Source organism: Phalaenopsis equestris, unplaced genomic scaffold (genome assembly GCF_001263595.1).
Source record: "Phalaenopsis equestris unplaced genomic scaffold, ASM126359v1 Scaffold000402, whole genome shotgun sequence".
Classification (NCBI taxonomy): Eukaryota; Viridiplantae; Streptophyta; class Magnoliopsida; order Asparagales; family Orchidaceae; genus Phalaenopsis; species Phalaenopsis equestris.
In genome coordinates, this window is record NW_018164844.1 from 44,113 (window position 1) to 65,242 (window position 21,130).

General features: G+C 31.2%; 1 protein-coding gene across 2 annotated transcripts in view; it reads right to left on the reverse strand.

The window, feature by feature from the left end:
- Positions 1-1,438: 1,438 nt before the first annotated feature.
- LOC110026867 (protein ALWAYS EARLY 3-like) overlaps positions 1,439-21,130 on the reverse strand; it is a 39,466-nt gene continuing 19,774 nt past the window's right edge. For both annotated transcript variants that reach the window (XM_020728054.1, XM_020728055.1), the window contains 4 exons: positions 18,180-18,320; positions 17,789-18,076; positions 17,191-17,484; positions 1,439-1,846 (listed from right to left, as the gene is read on the reverse strand). In XM_020728054.1, the coding sequence (XP_020583713.1) occupies positions 1,661-1,846; positions 17,191-17,484; positions 17,789-18,076; positions 18,180-18,320 (909 nt within the window). In that variant the 3' untranslated portion in view covers positions 1,439-1,660. The remainder of the gene's footprint in view (positions 1,847-17,190; positions 17,485-17,788; positions 18,077-18,179; positions 18,321-21,130) is intronic.

Sequence of the window (21,130 nt, forward strand, 5' to 3'; positions counted from 1 at the left end):
CATTTAATTATATATATATATGTCACTTTCGATCAGAAGCTGTTTTTCACTTCTTAAATTTTGGTGGTATTTTTAGTGTGATAAGAAAGACGGGTGATATTAATGCAAAAAGTGAAGTTTAGATGTTAAATATATAAATATACATTAGATGCGTGGTTTCAATGTAAATCCCAATCATGTTTGTTTAAATATTTTTTTAACAAAAACACTTTTTATTCTTTTAAAAATGCATATGAATATCAAACATGTAATTTATTTTTTGCTTTTAAAAACAAAAAATTCATAAGAGTATCAAAAATATTTTCATTTTATGTTAAAACAAAAAATAAAATAAAATAAAACAAACTAAAGAAAATAAAAAAAAAAAGAAAAAATGAAATTGATCCCAAACTCCACACTTAAAATTTAAAAAAAATACTCCTATAGCTTGGAGTCCATTAGGAGAAAAACCCTATCAATAATGCTCTATTTAAGATTTTAATGATAATCAACCATTAAAATAACATGCATACTTCATACATATTATTTTTTGGGCTCAACTTTATTGAAATAAGAAAATAAAATCATAAAAATTGCATGTTAATATTATTGGTCTTTAATTTCAGGAACAATTATATATAAATGATTAAGATTTAATATGAAATGTAAAAAATTATGTATCTGAATCACAATAAAATCATATTGGTCAACTACATACACCTTGATATGAAAAAAATTCACATTCTATTTGATTTCTTACATCCGACTTCAGTAGCAACAAATTTAAATGAATAAAATACCTATACAACGCTGTTTAAGCAATCTTCGGAAATCCCTTAGGATTTCTGGCCAGAACAAAACCTTCAAAATGAAGATCTTTTTATATAAAATATCAAAACATTTATTTACAAAATATAATATTAACTCGCAATATTCTCGCATCCACTTCCATATGATACGGCACGACATAAAACCGTGAGAAATTTTGCTCCAATTTTGGTGCATTTAAATGTATGCCACAATTCATATCATATGTATTTATATATCTAGCACTTAAAGCTTTCATATTTATATTCAAAACACTCAAATATTCAATATCACATCAAAAATATGATTATCATTGACTCTTTTTAAAATAAAATATATGCTCTCGGGCATAGGCCATTCATTCTCTTGCACTCAGAAACTCGGCCTTCCAAGCTCAATTGCTCTGGAGACTTCTCACATGTACCGCAACTTCATTTGTCAAATACTGAAAGCAAAAGACTTCACTAAGAGTTATGACACCAAGGTATTACAAATATAAATATGAAAATGCAAATGTTAAGTACATAAGAATTGCGTGGTATGTACAATATATGTAAATACCCCTAATTTTTATTATTGACAATCAATCTTCCAACCAGAATAGCAAGAGAAAAAATTGTTCATGAAATTAATTTCTAATGAGACAGCAGCCAAACTACATAAATTGATTATTAAAAAGTATGCTGGTCATATCCACCAATGGTATTTATAAATCAACTATGTACAAATCTAAGAAGAATAACCTACTTTGGGATAGAAGTGCAAGAATGGTAAGAAACCATGTACAAGTATAACCAAAATAATGCCCTGTTATATTTTCTTGTTGAGGCCAGGAAAGAAACGAACCTCAGAAGCTTAATCTTCTTGGATTAACTTACATCTGCAAGTTTGAAGTAGGTGTTTTTATGAGAGACAAGACCTGAGTCTTAATGATGCACATAAGTTCCTCTATTTCTCTGTAGATGTGGAGGTTTTGAGAGTATTCAGGGTGCAAGTCTCTGGCTGCTTCCTCAAGTATTTCCATGGCTTCGGCAGGCGGTAATCCTCTGTCGCTGCATGCCTGCATTTGAGGAGGCATCAGGGATTGGAGAAAAACCAATAAGAATAAATTTTGAAATGATGTTTTAAGAATATTGTTAAGTTTAAGAACTCGTGATTGTTTTCTTTCTTTAAATAGGGCTCAATTTGAAATGAAAAAGGTTAAAGTACTTGTCATGTTTTAGGGAGATTAACATTTAAACTGTATAATTCATATATATTTACATATTTGACACCTGAAGTTTAATAAGCACTTAAAACACTTCAATGAAATAATAACATCTGTACATATGTATGAAGATGTGTGTAAGCTAATATTAGAGGTATGTTTATGTGATGTTAAGGATTTGAGTGCCTTATAAGTAACTTGTAAATTTTAGTTCTTAGATAATGAAATACAAAGAATTGTGTGGTATGTATGTAAATCTCACCCTGTTTTATTAATGTATGTGGCTTGCAGACAAGGCCCAACCCCACCAAACTAAAGGAGCAATGCATCTACGACTATAAATACCATTTCATAGCTTAAAATCACAACATATTAACAGAACAAATCTAATGAATAACAGGTTAACACCTACTAAATGCGATTTTATCAGATAAAGATGATGCTAATGTATTGTGTGAATTGTGCATATCACACAATGCTACTTGAGGATTCATTCCTCTCCATGTAGTCATATTTCTGGATGCACAAAACATAATAATAGTGTTAAGGGAGAAAAACTAGTAAAATTAGGTTTTCAGGTGTGGTGAGGTTAATGTTCTTTCATGATGATTGTTTGAACCAATTGATAGACCTCAGAACAATAACTTCAAAAAGCTTATACTAAACTCATTTAATTACTTTTATTTGTTGTCAAAGGCTTTAGTTTGTCCCTTTAAAAGACTTCCTTTCAAATATTTAGGTTTTCCTAAACTCTTATAATAGGCAAAATTTTGAGAAAACTTGCATTCCTAAAAAGGCAAATTCCTTTATTAAGGTGATAGGATACTGAATTTGAATCTAAGTTATCTTCTACCACCGTACTTCTTTTTCTTCTTGATTTCGAATGGGCCATCAGCAAATTAAACTGAATTAAAAGTTTTTTGTGGAACAAAAATGATGATGGTGGAGGTCTCCCTTGTCATTTAGAAAATAAATGGACTCAAAAAAATTGGAGGGCTTCACACTTTTTTTTTCTATATAATGAAAGTTTCTCTTCTTGCCAAACAGATATGAATATCTATTCATGTGAATTACTACTCCTTACGGAAGTACAACATACAAAACAGATAATTGAATAATTCAACTCCTACTAACTTTTCGTGGGAAAAAGACGATCCTATGTTTTATAAGGATGTCAAGAAAGCATTTGTACTTCTTTCATTTTATCTCTTAGAATATCAATGATGATCCTACAATCAAATTTTGATGCTAAAATCAAATTTGGAATGAAGCTTAGATCCATAATTTGCCTTCAGCCAAGCATTACCATAACCATTTTAAGATTTCTTGGAATCCTAATTGTTTGGTGATGCCTTTTTTTCTCCAGCATTTCTAGCTGTAATTTTCATTCCTTTAGATCTAATTAATGACATTTCAATGCTCTATTGTTTACCTGAATTGGATGAGGTTGAATTTACAAATTGACTCCACAAAGTGGTTGCTCTCGACTAGAGACACTTTCTTGGACAGTTCCATGTATTCATTCAAAATGCATGAAGGCATAATTATCCTTTATTCTATGCTTGCAAAAATTATGGACACTTCAAAGATTGCTTGCCTTGGACAGAGTGTAATTTTGAGAAAAATTCCTACCAAATCCTTTTCTCTTCATTTAAGCTTGAAGGTCTACAAACAGTCTTCAGTAACTCCCTCCTAAAAGATGCTTTTCATACTTTTCTTTATATGCAGATTCTCAATCGACCTTTACATGCATCTTATCTTCTTCGTCTTCTTCTTCTTTTCCCGTTCCTTTAGGGTGATGATCAAATACTTTAATTCCCTCTCGCTCTTCCCTTTATGAATAGATATTTTTATCAAATAAAATGTCTAAAGACGTTCAAAATACCCTCCTGCTCTCGATTATTTATAGAACATTTGAAAAGTGAAAAATAGCATTTGATTTTTTAGTACTACCAAGAATATAAAAAAATTGCCTCAACGCTGTATCTCGAGTTTATTTTTAATGGAGTCTAGACAAAGTGCATCAAATCTTAAGAGAAAATAGAGCTCCAAACCTGTCATACAAGCATCTAAATATTTCTAATAGTTATTTTTTAACTTCTTTTTTTTAGGTAATATTTTCATTTTTTAATCAGCTCTTTACTAGGAAACCCTATTTTGTTCCTTTATCTTTATATTAAAGACAAAAGGTTTATTAAGAGGCCATTTAGGACCAATTTTCTATTTTATTTTATTTATGTTTTAATTATAAAAAAAACTTCAGTAATAATAACAAGAAGTCTTTATCCCAGTAAGTTGGGTCGGCTACATGAATTTTTTTCTCCTATTCATCCTATTGAGTGCCATATTTTCATTTAATTCTAATATATTGAGATCATTTTTTATACAATAAGCCCAAGTCTTTTTAGGTCTACCTCTATCTTTCTTAACAAATAAAACTATTTTGATGAGTAAACATCCAGATTCCAATATTTGGGAGTTCATGAACAAGCTAATTTTATGTGAGATAAAGTAACAATCACTATTAAACAAGTGGCAAAAGATGCACTAGAAAAATCAATGAAAAATTTTTTTATAAAAAAAAATAATTGGCGGCAGAATAGTAATGTGCAAGCAATGATAAAATATAAGAAGTTGTATTATAAAAATTTGTTTAAATATGAAAGCTTAGTGAACTAGGAAAATTATAAGATGACCCGTAGGGAGTCTAAGAGAACAATTTGTGATGCTAAAATTGTACTTTTAGTAATCTGTATAATATATTAGATACTAAAGAACCCAAAAATATATGTATAAAGTAGTCACACAAATAAAAAATAAAAATAAAGATTTAATTCAAGTAAAGTGTATTAAAGATGAAAATCAAAAAGGTATAAGGGGAAGATATTCAACAAAGGTATTTGATTCATTTTGATAAACTTTTCAATGTAGTTTCTAAAAATACAATTGAACTTAGTGATCTTAATTTTCTTAATAATAGCAAAATGTTTTATTTTTACCATCGCATTAATAAAAAAGTTGTGGAGACTTCGAAAAGAACTAAGGGTAGAAAATCAATAAGACCTAGTGATAGCCCAATTGAAGTGTCAAAATATTTAAGAGATTTGGGAGTTTCTTAGCTTACTAAACTCTTTAATATTATTTTATAAACTAAATAGATGTCTGAGGAGTGGACAAAGAGTATTTTGGTCCCTATTTTTAGGAATAAAGGGGATGCACAAGAGTGTGCAAATTATATAAAAATTAAGTTGATGTTCCTTACTTTAAAATTGTGAGAGAGGGTAATTGAAGATAGGTTAAGACCCGATACAAATATTTCCCATGATTAATTTGGATTTATGTCGAGCAGGTCTACTATGGAAGCTATATATTATTAAGAGGTTTGATAGAGAAGTACAATGAGAGTAAAGAGAATCTACATTGATTTTATTGGTTTAGAGCTTACGATAAGGTTCCAAAAAAAGTCCATTGGATAGTTCTAAAGAAGAAAGGTGTTGGTATGACTTATACTCAAGTCATTAAAGATATGTATAGTAGAGTTGTTACTTGTGTTAGAACGGAAGGAGGATTGACAAAGTATTTTCCTATTTCAGTTGGATTACATCAGGAATCGACTTTAAGCCTACGTATTTTTGCTTTAGATAACATTGCTCTTACAAGGCATTTGTAGGAGGATGTACCTTGTTGTATGCTCGTCGGTGATGATATCCTTCTTGTGGATAGTTTAGAAAAAACTTGAATTATGGAGGTCTATATTGGAGCCTAAAGGCCTTCATTTGAGTAGATCTAAAATGGAATATATGGAATGTGATTTTAGTAGTAGTAGTTCTAGTAGCAGATTGTAACTATGGGTGATCAAATCATTAAAAGGTGTGACTGTTTTAAATATTTTGGGTCTATTTTTCAAAGTAATGGTGATATAGATGGAACTGTTATCAATAGAATTCAAGTTGGTTTGTTGAAGGGAAGGAATGCATCAGGCCTATTGTGTGATAGAAAAGTGTTGGTTAGACTTGAAGTAAAATTTAACAAAATGGTGGTGAGACATGAAATGATCTAAGGCGCAGAATGTTGGCTTATAAAAGAGAAGTATAAAACAAAGTTGTGTTGCTGAGATAAAAATGTTTAGGTGGATGAGTGGCTTGACACTTAGAGACAAAATACTAAATGAATATATTCGTGATAGGGTTGGTCACATTAAAAGTTGACCATCTGATGATCCGGTTAGGAGAGTAGATGTTTTAGATTCGACATGTTTAATAAGTTTGATTAAAAGAAAGTTTTTTAAAATTATTAAATACTCGAGAAGTCATTTCGAGTGTTTTCAAAAATATGTTAATTTATTTTAAAAATAAAGAGTAAAATCATAAAAAATATACTAGACAAACATGTTTTTAAAAACACAAAAAAAAAAACAAAACAAAAACAAAAAAAATAACAAAATTGATCTCAAATAGAGCCTTTGTTTTTCAATTAAGAAACTCTTTTCAGTACTAGGGTATAAAAGGAACAATCCCACGAATGATTACAATCATTCATTCCAAACTTATGTTAAACTTCAGTAACATGATTAATTGAATATTTTTCTACTTTATTTTGAGATTTGTGTTTCATGAATATTTTAATTTCCTCCACTAGGTTTATTTTAGCATTATTACTAATTATTAGTGTTTATTTTATAACTTAATTTTCATTGATCTATTTGGCTGTCATCCTTTGATCTCCTAAACTAGAGTGGGAAGAGAACAAGAGGGAAGAAAAGAATACTAGTTAACATCTATCAATGCAACAAACCTATTAGCATGATGCCTCATGTAGATGCAAGATGCACACTACACAATATTGCATTGCAGTCATGTCTGCTTAAGCACCCAAACTAGTTAAACTACAAACTGCATAAAAAATGAGGAAAGAAACTTTTAAGCCCATTATCAAGTCGTGATTTGCTCATAATGGTCGTCTGCTCTGACTAAATAGGGCCACGAAAATATATTAAAATAACTTAAAATTATTATCGTATTGCTATAGCTATATGCAAAAATTTCAAAAGAAACAAAGCAGTGTCAATTAATTTACCTCTATTTCTATTTTACAGACAGAATAATTATAAATACATACAGAAAATTCCAACAAGAATCGCACTGGCAGGCACTGTATATGTGCGGATCAGGATAATCTTAATTTGCTAACTAGAAATTTACTGATCTCTACTTCTTCATGATCATTATAATTATTGTCTTCATCTCAACCATTTAAAGTCAACCCACCGAATCATCCAGCTACTATATAATATTATGTGTGACATGCTTTTAACTCTATAATGTGCAAGTCTTTTAATACGAACTTCTGGGAATTTTAAGTTTGTTCTACACCATCTCAATTCTAATTATTTTAAAAACCTATATCTATCTTACACATTAAAGTACCCTCTACCCTCCATTAAGCCTCATTTGGAAATATTTTTCAGTATCTTTTTTCAAAAACAAACTGTCATATTGTTTGCTTGTATGAGAAACATGCAAAGGAAAATGCTTAATTGTACGTACATTTTTGTTATTCATGACCATTAACACCACACTCGCAAAAAAGGAATCATTTCTATAAGGAAATCAAACTCTTTATTTTATAGTAACATCAAAACTAGCCAAAAATTGGAGTTTTCAAATGTAATATATGGTGTTTAGTATAATAGGCGTCACTTGGAAATGTTGTCACTTACATTGTGTTTTTGATGAAATAGTCATTATTGTTAATTGCATAGATAAATATGCTGCTCCACAAGTATATTTCTTGTGATCATGAAACACCGAAAGTGGTGTACCAACATCAAACCACATCCATATGCATGCTTTTGTACAAATTGAAATAATGATGTACTAGTTTTTAAAAGCAAAGAAATTGAAAGTTCACATCCAAATTTTGCTACTTTATTCTGAACAAGTGTTACTCTCAATGCATCAGCAACATGATCATTTCTTTGCTTCCTAATTTTAACAAATACTTTTTCATATCCTCATTTCCTACACTCAACTTATTATCAACGACTTCTTTGTTGTCCAACACTAGGATTTATAGTAATAACCGTCTATCTCATGTGGATCATAAATAAAGAGCATTTCTCATGTCCCACATGAGTTTGAGAATTGTATATCATAGCATGTTTTATTATTCATCACTCTTCATATAATATATAGTTTAACATTAAAATTTGCATAACGTATATGGCCACGACCCAGCCCGAAACTTGGAACAAAACAAGGCGGGTACAGACAATTGGATATTGGGAATTAAGTTTTTTATATTTATTTTCTATAACTACCTATTAAAAAATGAAAGAGCCACAGAATAAATTAAATTAAAGCAAAAAAATTAAATTTACCTCATAACAGTTTGCTCATCTTTTATAAACATTTTTTATTCTATGATTCATCTTTTAATCAATTAATTAAACTTAAAAAGTTAAGTTAAAGCAGCAGTGAGCTAATTAAAGTAGTGAATATTCACTTCTAAACTATAGTAATATAAGGAAAAAGAGAATAATATTCACATCAGTTAAGTTTTCAATAAATCAATATAAAATATTTGATAATTTATGAATATGATCACTTACGATATTTCATATTATTCAATTTGTTTTATTATATTAATATTATATCTATATCATTTTATATATGTATAACCATCACAGGTACAAATAAAACTGAGTACACAGGTCATTCTTACAATATGAACAAATTTCAATGGAACCATAAACCATAGGTGTACAAAGTTATTAATATATGAGCACTCACCTCTATATATATGTGTGTGTGTGTGTGTGTGTTAAATATTAAAATCTCACTCTTACCACTTAATATAACAACTTAAAAGCCTTACACCCGCGAGCTCTTCAACCTCAGTTAGGGCTCAGTCGAGCAATGGCTTCACTCAACAGGAAAATCCGCTCGATGTTTTTTATACCTTCTTTGCACAGAACACAGTCGCACGAAATATCTTCCTGTTCGACGAAGCCGAACTACTCAAGGGGGAGCTTCCTGCTTAACAGTAGCGTAGTCGACTTCCTCTCTTATTATCTGGGCTGATTGAAGATGTGGACGCTGCCGCCTTCAGCTAGGTGAAGGCCCTAGCTTATGCTCATCGTCTCCCACACGCGTCGTTCGACTCTCCAGGTAAGTCGCTTCTACCTCTCAATATCACTCAAGTGACAATTTGTAGAACAAACATACACATTCATGCCTCTGAATCCCTGTTTCCTCCCCTCTTCGACTCTTTTGCTTCCTCTCCTCTGACTTCCTCGGGAAAAAAAAAAAGGGCATCACAATTTTCCGCACATACAAAAATTTTGTCCTCAAAATTTATAAACATACTACAAGTCAACTTTCCTTAAGCGGGTGAATATGCACCATCCATAAATTTCATGATGAAAATTAGAGGTCATTCATAATATGAAAAATGATCATTATAAGTAAATACCCGATACAAAGCGAATCAACTTTACTCCACTCATCAACAAAATCAAGATAACATATCACACAAAAATTACGTTAGAAAAACACAACAACAACAACAAAAAGCCTTCATCCCACCAAGTGGGGTCGGCTACATGAGTGCTTTTTCTTCATTGCGTCTTATTGGGTGTCATATTTTCATTTAATTTTAATAAATTAAGATCATTTTCTATACAATATGACCAATTTATTCTAGGTCTACCTCTGTCTTTTTAAAAATAAGTCAAATCTAAAACATCTACTCTCCTAACCGGGTCATCAAATAGTCGACGTTTAATGTGACCAAATCATATAAAATGGCTCTCTCTAATTTTATCCACCACTGAAGCTACACCAACTGTATCACGGATATATTCACTTCGCTATCTCTAAGTGTCAAGCCACTCATCTACCTAAGCATTCTCATCTCGACAATACTTAACTTTGTTTATGCTTCTCTTTTAAAGGCCAATATTTTGCGCCAAAGAGCATTACAGGTCTCACCACCATTTTATAGATTTTTCATTTCAGTCTAAGCGATACTTTTATATCACACAATAGGCCCATTGCATTCCTCTACTTCAACCAACCAACTTGAATTCAGCTAATAACATCCACATATCACCATCACTTTGAATAATAGACCCGAAATATCTAAAACATTCACACATTTTAATGATTTGATCACCCATAATTACAACTCTGTCACTAGAGCCACTATTACTAAAATTACAACCTATGTATTCAGTTTTAGTTCTAATCAAACAAAGGCCTTAATCTCCAATGTAGACCTCCATAATTCAAGTTTTTCCTGAACTATTTATTCAGTGTTATCCACAAGAAGGATATCATCAGCAAAAAACATACACTAAGGTACATCCTTCCGTAAATGTCCGATAAGAACATTCATAACTAAAGCGAAAAGATGTGGGTTTAAAGCCGATCCCTGATGTAATTCAACTGAAATAAGAAAATATTGGGTCAATCCTCCTTCTGTTTGAGCACAAGTACTGTTTGAGCACAAGTAACAATTTGAGCACAAGTAACAACTCTATTATACATATCTTTAATGACTTAAATATCACATATCAACACCTGTCTTCTCTAGAATTTTCCAAAGAATTTCTCTTAGAACTTTATCGTAAGCTTTTCTAAATCAATAAAAAGCATATGTAGATCCACCTTATTCTCTTTGTACTTCTTCATCAAACCTCGCAATAAATGTATAGCATCCATCGTAGACCCGTCCTGCATAAATCCAAACTGATTATGAGAAATCTTTGTAATACATCTTAACCTATGCTTGCTTGCCCTTTCCCATAATTTTAAAATGTGACACATCAACTTAATTCCTCTATAATTTGCACACTCTTGTGCAACCCCTCTATTCTTAAAAATGGGGAGCAAAATACTCTTCCTCCACTCCTCACACATCTTTTTAGTTTTAAAAACATTAAATTATTTAGTAGGCTAAGAAACTCTCAATTCTCCTAAATATTTCAATACTTCAATTGGGATATCAGCAGGTCCTACTGTTCCACTCTTAGTTTTCTTTAAAGTCTCATCAACTTCTTTTTACTAATATGACGATGAAAAAAATATTTTATTATTATTAACGATATTAAGATCAATTGTATTTTCAGAAATTTCATTGAAATGTTTATCAAAATAGCTCATTCACTTATGTTGAATATCTTATTTTTAAAATGTACTTTTTTATTTTCATCTTTAATATACTTAGTTGAGTTAGATATTTACTTTTCTTTTCTTTTTGTTTGGCTAGTATATAGATATATTTTTCACCATTTTTAGTATCTAATATATTATAAAAATCACTAAAAGCAAAATTTTTTACGACATAAATTGTTCTCTTAAACTTCATATGGGCAACATTCTATTTTTCGCAATTATCTAAGCTTTTATATTTATATTAATTTTTATAACACAACTTCTTATATTTTATTTTTTCTTGCACAATATTATTTCACCACCAACTATTTTTATTTATAAAATTTTTTTCTTTTGATTCTCAAGGTACAACTTTTGTCAATTGATTAATAGTATTTATTATTTTATCCCACATAGAATTTGCTTCTTCACAAAATCCCAAATCTCAAAACCTTGAAGTTTACTCATAAAAAAAAATTTATTTGTATCTTTTAGGTGCCCCCGTCTACTTTTATAAGAATGTTGCCCCAATATAATTTTATGACAATTTTTCCTAATATTTTTTATCTTAAAACTCTTCATATTAAAATCTAGAACTAATAATCAATGTTCAGTACTTAAATTCTCACTAGGATTGACCTCACAATATTTAAATTTTTGACGATCTCTCTTCTCATTCGAAAATAATCAATTTGTGTTTTATTAGATCCAATCTTATAAGTAATAATATGTTCCCCTCTTTTCTCAAATAATGTATTAATAATAACAAAATCGTATGTTAAAATAAAATCTAATATGACTCTACCTTCTTCATTAATCACTCCAAAACCGTAGCAACCATTAATATTTCTAAAATGTTCTACTTCTTAACCAACATATTCATTTAAATCTTCTCCAATAAACTTTTTTTCTTCAAGAGGTATCATTTGTACTAATTCATTTAGGTCATTTCAAAATTTTTCTTTAGAACTTAAATCTAAACCTATTTGAGAAGCATAAGCATTTATAATATTAAAAATCTTAGTATCAACAACAATCTTAAGAGCTATAATTCTATCTCCAATTCTTTTAATTTTAACAACATTTTCTTTTAAACTCTTATCTATAATTACACCTACATCATTCTAGTGTGACTCTTACCTGAATATCAAAGTTTAAAACATAAACTATCAATTTCCTTAGTCTTTTCTCCAACCCATTTAGTTTCTTTAATCCATAAGATATTATCTTCCCATGAACCATAATATCGACTAATTTCATTAACCTGTGAAAACACATACATTCCAAGATCCAATCCTAATACTAGTTTCATGGAATAATTTTTTGGTCTGCATTTGTCTATAATGTAGAAACTCTTGCTTAGTTGACACTACACCTGTCCGACAGTGTATCGACCCTTACTTTTCATTATATTCAGGTCATATAGTGTGTCGCTTCTAAGGGATACCCTAGCATTTATACAAGAATTTAATAGATTCATGTCATGATTTTTTTTGACAAATTTTACACTGACTGTCGTCTTGCCTAATACAACCCTCCACTTTTCACATATGGGGTTTGGGACCCAGCATGATTGTTACATTAGGAAAACACTCTTGTAAGAAAGTGTCAAACTCATTAGGCCCTATCACCATTAGCAACAATAAGTTCTTTAAGCTCATTATGAGTAAGGGAATTAAGTCGATGTCGAATAGGTTGCCTTGGTTGGACCTAGATTGGAGTTGAAGCTATAGACTCTGTCCTTTTTTGCTCTGCAGTCTTCTTTGAAGAAACTCCACCTGATTTTTGATCTTCAGTGCTCTTCAGACCAAGCGATGGACAATATCTTATTATATGACCAAGCTGACGACACCAGTAGCATGTGTTAGAGTCCATTAAGCATTCTCCCTATGTTGTCTTCTGCATTAGGCACAAGTGACTATATTACTCTGAGTCAAGCCTCTACTCAATCCACCTGAATTGAACTTAAACTTCTCATTAGATTCTTCTAATTGATATACGTGTTCTCCTTCATCATTACTTTTTCTCGTGCGTCTCCTTGTGTTTTTAAGTAAACTGACAATCGATCTCCATTCTTCTAACTCATTCCACCAATACTGAGTATTCATCAATCCTCAAAGGCACCAATGGTTGTCTGATCAAATCATTTAATCCGAAATGGAATCTGCAGCACATTTCATTTGCAGTAGCGATCAATTGCGGCACATTCCTTGATAGTGCAATGAATTTTGCTTCATACGGCATAACTCTTTTCTCTCCCTGAACCAATCTGATAAATTTGTCGTGCATTTATCTTCGAGTAGATAGAGCTACAAACCACTCTCTTGAATAACTACATAAATTTCTCCCAACTGACCATCATGTTAGGTGTGCCACTTAGCTTGTCCTGACGATGCCCACGCCGCCACCTTTCAGCTTCTCCATCCAACACAAATAATCATTCATCTGAACAGACCATACTATCTAATATATTCTCAATTTGCATCAGTCAATTCTCTTTTTCAATAAAATCTTCAGTTGCCTTAAACAATGGGGGGGCGTAAATCTTGAAATGATTTTAATTACTTATCCACAATGACTATACTTTTGACAAACTGTGATCTGGACTCTCGAACGTTAAAGTGCTCTTGTGTATACGTAATTAAGATACTTTAATATCAATATCATTTTTCATATACGTACATTGGTACCTTAGCGTTAACTCACTAGTACCATAAAAATGTGACTTCATCATAGCCAAGCATGCACATACAAGTATACTATAAAAAAAATCATTTTTTAATAATGAATATTTAATTCTCATTTGCATAGCAGTCAATATTCTTGCATAATATTTAATATTTATGATAATTTAAACAAATATGAGTACACAGATCATTCTTACAATATGAACAAATTTTAATAAAATTATATATCATGGATATGCAGTGTTATAAATATAATAATAGTAGTAAATACATTTGTTGAGAAGAAACAAAATATTTCTATAGCAAAAGAAAATATGTACTTACCTTAAAATTATATGATTTGTCTTAAATCATCAAACTCACTTAGAATCTGTTTGGGGTAGCTGCAGCTTATCCAGCTTCTGCTGATAAGCAGTTTATCCTGATAATCTGCTGATGAGCAGCTGATCCGGATAAGCTGTCTGGCTGTTTGGTTGCGCTTATGGAAAACAACTGATCCTGGAAAATTGACCATTCTGCCCCTGTTCTGAATAAGTTGTATTGTTTGGTTAGTGCGTAAGAAACTCCCACAACAAAAAAAATTAAAGTTTGGGTGCAAGATATGTACATTGAATGGTATGTATGTAAATCTTCCAAATGAAAAAAATAAATAAAATAAAAAACAAAAACTAGAATTAAGCAAACTTGAGTTCGAAATCCAAACTACGAATTTATTTATGATCTCAATTGAATCTAAATTAGAAAGAATAAGACATAATATGAAGTCTAAAATTGATGAGTGAAATCATGTTAAAGCATGAGCTTTTGTGGCAATGTAAATTAATACACAAATATTTAAAATAAAAAGAGACTTAACTATTTGCTAAATGAATTTCATGACTACAAAAATATTTGTTATTATTTCTATTTAAATATTTAAAGGATTACATAGATTTTGTGTTTAAATGTGAATCCATTGAGTGATATATAAATTGCCCTTGCTTTGAAATTTGAATCACTCGGTACTGTATTAAGCTTTGATGAAATGAAATTGTGGATTACACATCCAATGACTACTATAGTTTAAAGTGACTTATGTCATATAGGAAAGATGCACCTTTTTTTTTTTACAATTATTGAAAAGTTAGTAAACCCACCTCAAGAAGTCAGACGAAAAAGATATAAAAAGTTTAATCGATAAAACAGTAAACAACATAGAAAAATAAAATAAGAACACTAAATAGATGCCTTCTTTATGCTAAGATTAGAATCCATCCAAATTTTGCCCTGGCAAAAAGCATTAAATGAGAATTTTTAAACCATCATTGATTGAATATAAGAAGTTCATGCTATTCCAAATGTTCCAAAGGGGCCTACATCATATAAAGGCTTACATCATAAAAGCTTACATCATGTAAAGGCCAAAGCTTTACTGAACTTATTTATTTCCTTACACCTATAGAATCCTTTTCTAGATAGGGATTGCTTAAGAAAAGATTTACTGAACTTTTTTATTTACATAAACCTTTGATAAGGCAAATAACTCAAAATTCAATCAAAATGAAGTTGAAAAGTTCCAATTACCAAAAATGAGATAGGGATAGCTTCAACTTACAAAGCTTGCAAAACGGAAGGGATTTCTTGCGCTCTTCTTGATGGCTGAAGGGGTAGAAGCACTCATGCGATTTTCGGCACAGAGGGGAAGGAAGAGAGGGCTTCGGTGCAGTCGACTTCAGAGAGGAGGAAACCCTAGAATAGTGAATCGGAGAGGAGGAAGGAAAGGGCTACAGTTCGATCACGAACGAAGCAGGGAGTGGGTTTGCGAGCTCGATCGCGAACGAAGGAGGAAGAAATGCTGAATCCGAGAGGCGCAAGAGCAGGGGTTCGATCGCGAGGGTAGCGGAGTAATTCAGGAGAAAACGCGACAAGGCAACGCGGACCGCCGGTATGATCCCGCGGGCAGCGTCATTCCTAAAATAAAATTCGTGATTTCCAGCACGCAGGGTAAACGTGTTATTAAAACAGTAAGGCGGCGTTTTCAAAACGCCGCCCACTGTTTTAAGCTGCCCCAAACGGGGCCTCAATCTTGTCTTCAATAGTTAACTATCTAAAATATTGTGAAAACATAATTTTAAGTATAGCATTATATATCTTTTATTTGCTTATAATAGTTTAATTGCTGATTAAAAGCTTTCACTTAAGTATTCATGTTACTTTAATTTGACCAATAAAATTAAAATTAAATCAATATTTATTTATAATTCATTTTTTTTTTTTTACTTCCACTCCACTTTAAACTAAGAAATTGTTGACTTTATTTTCATATTTCGATTATATCTTTTATACTATTATGATTATTATGTTATTACATCTATACAAATATAATAAATTAAATTATTTTAATTAAGATTTCAAAATTAAAATTTAATCATTACATAATATTAAATATTTTATTTTAAACAAAATAATTTTGGAAATAAAACCCTAACCTTTCTTGTTGTCATGAGCCTTTCCTCGATCCAAAAATGATATTTTTATAGCATGATCAAAAGCATTTAAAGAACAACTTAAATTCATATAAATATATATAATGACTCAAAAGCCCTACTCCCGCGAGCTCTTTAGCCTCAACTAGAGCTTAGTCGAGAGTTGGCTTCACGCGACAGACATAATCTGCTTGATGCTTCTACTCTTCTTCTTCTTTTTCGCGTAGAACACAGTCGCACGAAATAACTTCCTATTTGATAAAGTTGGACTACTAAAGGGGGAGCTTCCTTCTTGACAGAGGCATAGTTGACTTCCTCACCTGCTGACTACTCTGATTGAAGACATAGATGTCGCCGCCTTCGGATAGGTGAAAGCCCTAGTTTATGCTCGTTGTCTCCCGGACGCACCGTTCGACTCTCCAGGTAAGTCGTTTCTACCGCTTGATCTTACTTTTAATTTTCTCAAATGACAATTTATAGAACGAGCGTATTCATTCGAGTCCCCGGCTATTTGTTTCCTCACCTCTCATCGACTCTTCACTTCCTCTCCTTTTCGACTTCCTCGGGAAAAAGAAACGAGTCATCACATGCATGGATTGTAGCTTGTAAGCACAAATTCAAGAAAAAAAAAAGGTTTGTAAGCACATGTTCAAAATAAGAATCACACTTTCTCTGATGGTTTTGTCAGGTTAACCTAGAAATATATTGAAAAGTGTGTTGTAACTAGTTTTGCTGAAAATGAATAATGCAGAAGTTTCACAATAATTAAGGTTTGTGTACGCTGAAAAGGATAAATAAATTTAAACAAACTGGTCAGTAAACTGAAAAATTAATAGTCTAGCATACGTAAGGAACAAATTATTTTGTTTCAATGATGCACAACAATATACCTGAATCATTAGCATAGCAGCAACACAAGCTGAGATCAGCTTTGGAGGAATTCGGGAGTAATTCTGGGAGAATGTTGGAACTGTCGAATTGATGGAATGAACTATTGATGCTACCTCCGCAGGGTTGCATAATAAATCTTGATGACAGTTTTGTGGACCCCCATTTTGTTGATAAGAGGAATGTTTTAATCTTGATATTCTGGAATGAACACCAACCTGTCGAATTCCTGTTGATTCTAAGGCTTCTCCAATCATTGCATAAGCATCTTCTCCTGCTTTTATTGATGACATTGCCTGTAAAGGAAGACGAGACTTCAGCGTTGTTACAGAACACACTTAAGCTTCCACGTGACCAAATTGGAAAATAATTTCCACAAAGTTATTGATTGTGTCAATACTACATAGAGTAGGTCCTATGATAAAAATTATTGCATAAAGGCTCATGTTTAGTTGAATAACCAGATCATATTTTTAAAAAGAACTACATCAGAAGAGAAACAAGATCAATGACCTTAATAATGAGATGAAAAGCGATTAAATCCTTTTATGAACTTTGAAAACAAAATAGTCGTAAGCAGACTACATTCTTGGAGCTCACCTTTATAGCTACATCAACCATACTAGTTGCTTTGAATTTGGAACTCTGCACTATTTCTCTCACACGATAACCTGAACTTTGATTTCTAAAACTAGCGGTATTAAAGGAGCTAGCACAACCCTTAGAGTTCTGCAAATCTTCAAGATTTCTATCGAAGAAGCTAATGTCAGTGGAGGAACTAGGACATCCCTCGGACTTTTGTGGTGTTTCCATGCATGTCAAAAGTCTAGGTTGTGAATTTTCAGGACAGGTGCTGCATGGCTCTAGTTCGTACGAAGCAGAAGAAACCTGTAAATCAAGCCAGCCATTATATCATATATAATAATCAAGTATCCACAATGAAATGAGAGAATCAAATGATTAGCATATGTAATCACAATAGTAACCTCACCTTATCATCGCAAATGGGTTCCAATGGGAGAAACACCGAACTCTGTTCCCTAAAACATTCAGAGTTTCCTTTCAAGTATAAATCATCTTTTTCTGCGATGGTTTTATCAATTCTCTCTTTTTCTTCACAAAGAAAGGTGACCTGCAAAATCATTATAAAGAAAGATATATTAGACAAAATAGGATGCTGTTTAGGAAAAAATTTCTGTGTTACTTTCCTATCTAAATCCTTTGTATGAAATCAACAGAAAATTAGAACAGCATCATAAGCAAAGTGATATATTTTTGAAGAAATCCATTCTTAACTAAACTAAAAACATAATAAGAAAAATAAAAATTATGCCTCTGAATCCCGTAAATAAAATAAACATTAATAAGTTAAAGATATCACAATGATCAAAATCATCTGCTCAAACTCATAGCAACTGCGAATATGGTGAAGCAGAATAGAAGACTAGTAAAAAGGTGTACCCATGCTTAAGCCTTTCCACAGAATATAAATCTGCTAATCTAGTGAATTATCCATTCCAGATTTTGACACAGGATAAAAACTAAAAAGGCTATCTTAGTAAATTAATCTAGATAAGAGTTATTTCCATAAGATGATATGTTTAAACAGTTGAAATATAGTGTGCACTTAACAGGTGATAAAAAATTCCTACTAAATAACACCAAATGATCAATAAAGTCATTTATTTCCTTTCCCCATTAGTATCCTCTTCAGAGAAGGGAAAGACAGTGCCAAGCTTCCAAAGAAATATAAAATTTTCAATTTATCTCAAATTCCAACTGGAAACCACTTTCAATGGGATGGCTAATTCATAGAGACGTAATCATTATCAAACGAAATCCAAGCATTCTACAATAAACAGGGGACTACAACAAAAATACATTTGAGTTATTTAAAAAGCTGACATGTGAAAATGTTTCTTTTGCTTCATAAAGCAATGAAGTTTGATTTGGCCTGGCGCAAGGAAATTCCTTCACATTTCAGCATTTTTCTAGCATTCCCACATCAGAATCAAACATCACAAAAGCATATAAAGATATATTTCTGAGCATTTTACTATTCCCTAAATAGCAAATGCTAGTATTACAAAGCTGGACAACATCAAAAGACAGTTGGAAGCATTTGGTGACCATATTTTTTAATGTTCGGCGAGGCTGCAACCAAATATACTTTTCAAGTGTATACCTTTAGACATATCACTGGCATGCACTTACGCTATTCAGAACAGCAAAAGAAAACCATCAGTTCAACATAAGTGAATAGCATAGAACTCAAATGCTGTCGTAGATCAGCTAAACTGCTCGTACAAGCAGCATAAAGAGGCTTTTCTTAAAATGTTTTTAGCAATCCTTTACAAAAAAGTGCCATCAATGTATTTAAATAATTTTATTTTTGTATCCTTAAACATTGCTGCCCGTTTGTCGGGTCCCAATCTTCAGATGTGGAAAGTTGAGGGTTATGTTACATAGTCAGCAATCGACGCAAAAATTGTCTAAAAAATCATTACATGAATCTCTTAAATCATTGTGTAAGCCCTAGGACGTCTCCTGGAAGCAGCACGTTGTATGGCTTGAATACTGTGAAAAGTGTGAGAAAGTCACTACAGTGAAAAGTGCGAGAAAGGCACTGCACCAGCACCCGGGTGTAGTGTTAAATAAGCAAGGGTTCCCCAATTATAAATGAATACGCACAAAGAAGTTAGTTCATGAACTTAATATTAGGATAAAATTTTGAAAAATAAGTACTCTCACAAGTAAATTAAAGAAATTAGTAGATATTACGATTCATATAAAAATAAATATCTTATGCATTCCAAAGACTAAATGAACTGGAGAAAATGCTAAGGAAATTAACAACTTAGTTTTTAGATTTTAGCATTCAGGTAGGAGTCACACTAAAAATGATGCATGTGTAACTATATATATGAGAGTTTAAAAGATAATATTGTAAAAATTAATAGAACTAGAGAAAAAATTATAACAAAAAAAATTGTTGTTGATACTAAGATTTTTAATGTTATGAATGCTTATGCTCCTAAAATAGGTTTCAATATAAATTAGAAAGAAAAATTTTGCAATGACCTAAAACAATTAATAAAAATAATACCTCATTAAAAAAGAATTTTTATTGGAGAAATTTAATGGACATTCTGGTAAATTGGTAGAATATTTTATAAAAATTCATGGTGGCTAAGATTTTGGAGTGATTGGTGAAGCAGATAAAACCATATTAGATTTTGCTTTAGCGTATGATTTTGTTATTGTTAATATTTTATTTAAGAAAAAAGAATAGCATATTATTACTTATAAAAAAGATATAATAAAACGCAAATTGATTTTCTTATGAAAAAAAGAGATCATCGAGAATGTAAAAATTGTAAGGTCATTCCAAATAAAAATTTAAGTACTCATAAAAATTTAAGTACTCAACAAAATTTAAGTACTCAACATCGATTAAGATGAAGAATTGAAAGATAAATAATACAATGAAATATTGTCATAATATTAAAATCATACACTTAAAAAGACAAATAAAATTATTTTTATGAATAAAGTTTAAATTTTTAAGATTAGGATGTTCATGGAGAAGTTAATTCTATGTGGGATAATATAACAAGCATAATTAAACAAGTGACAAAAGATGTACATGGAGAATCAAAAAAAAGTTTATAAATAAAAAAGGTTGGCAATGAAATAATAATGTGTAAGAAAAAATAAAAGATACAAAATTTTGTTATAAAAATTAGCTAAAATGTAAAAGCTTAGAGAACAAAGAAAAATATAAGGTTGACCTGTAGGGAGTCTAAGAAAACAATTTGTGGTTTCTAAGAGTTTCCCTTTTAGTGATATTTATAATAGATTAGATACAAAAGAGAGTGAAAGATATATATATAAACTAACCAAATAACGAAAAAGAAGGTAAATTTTAATTCAGAAAGAGTG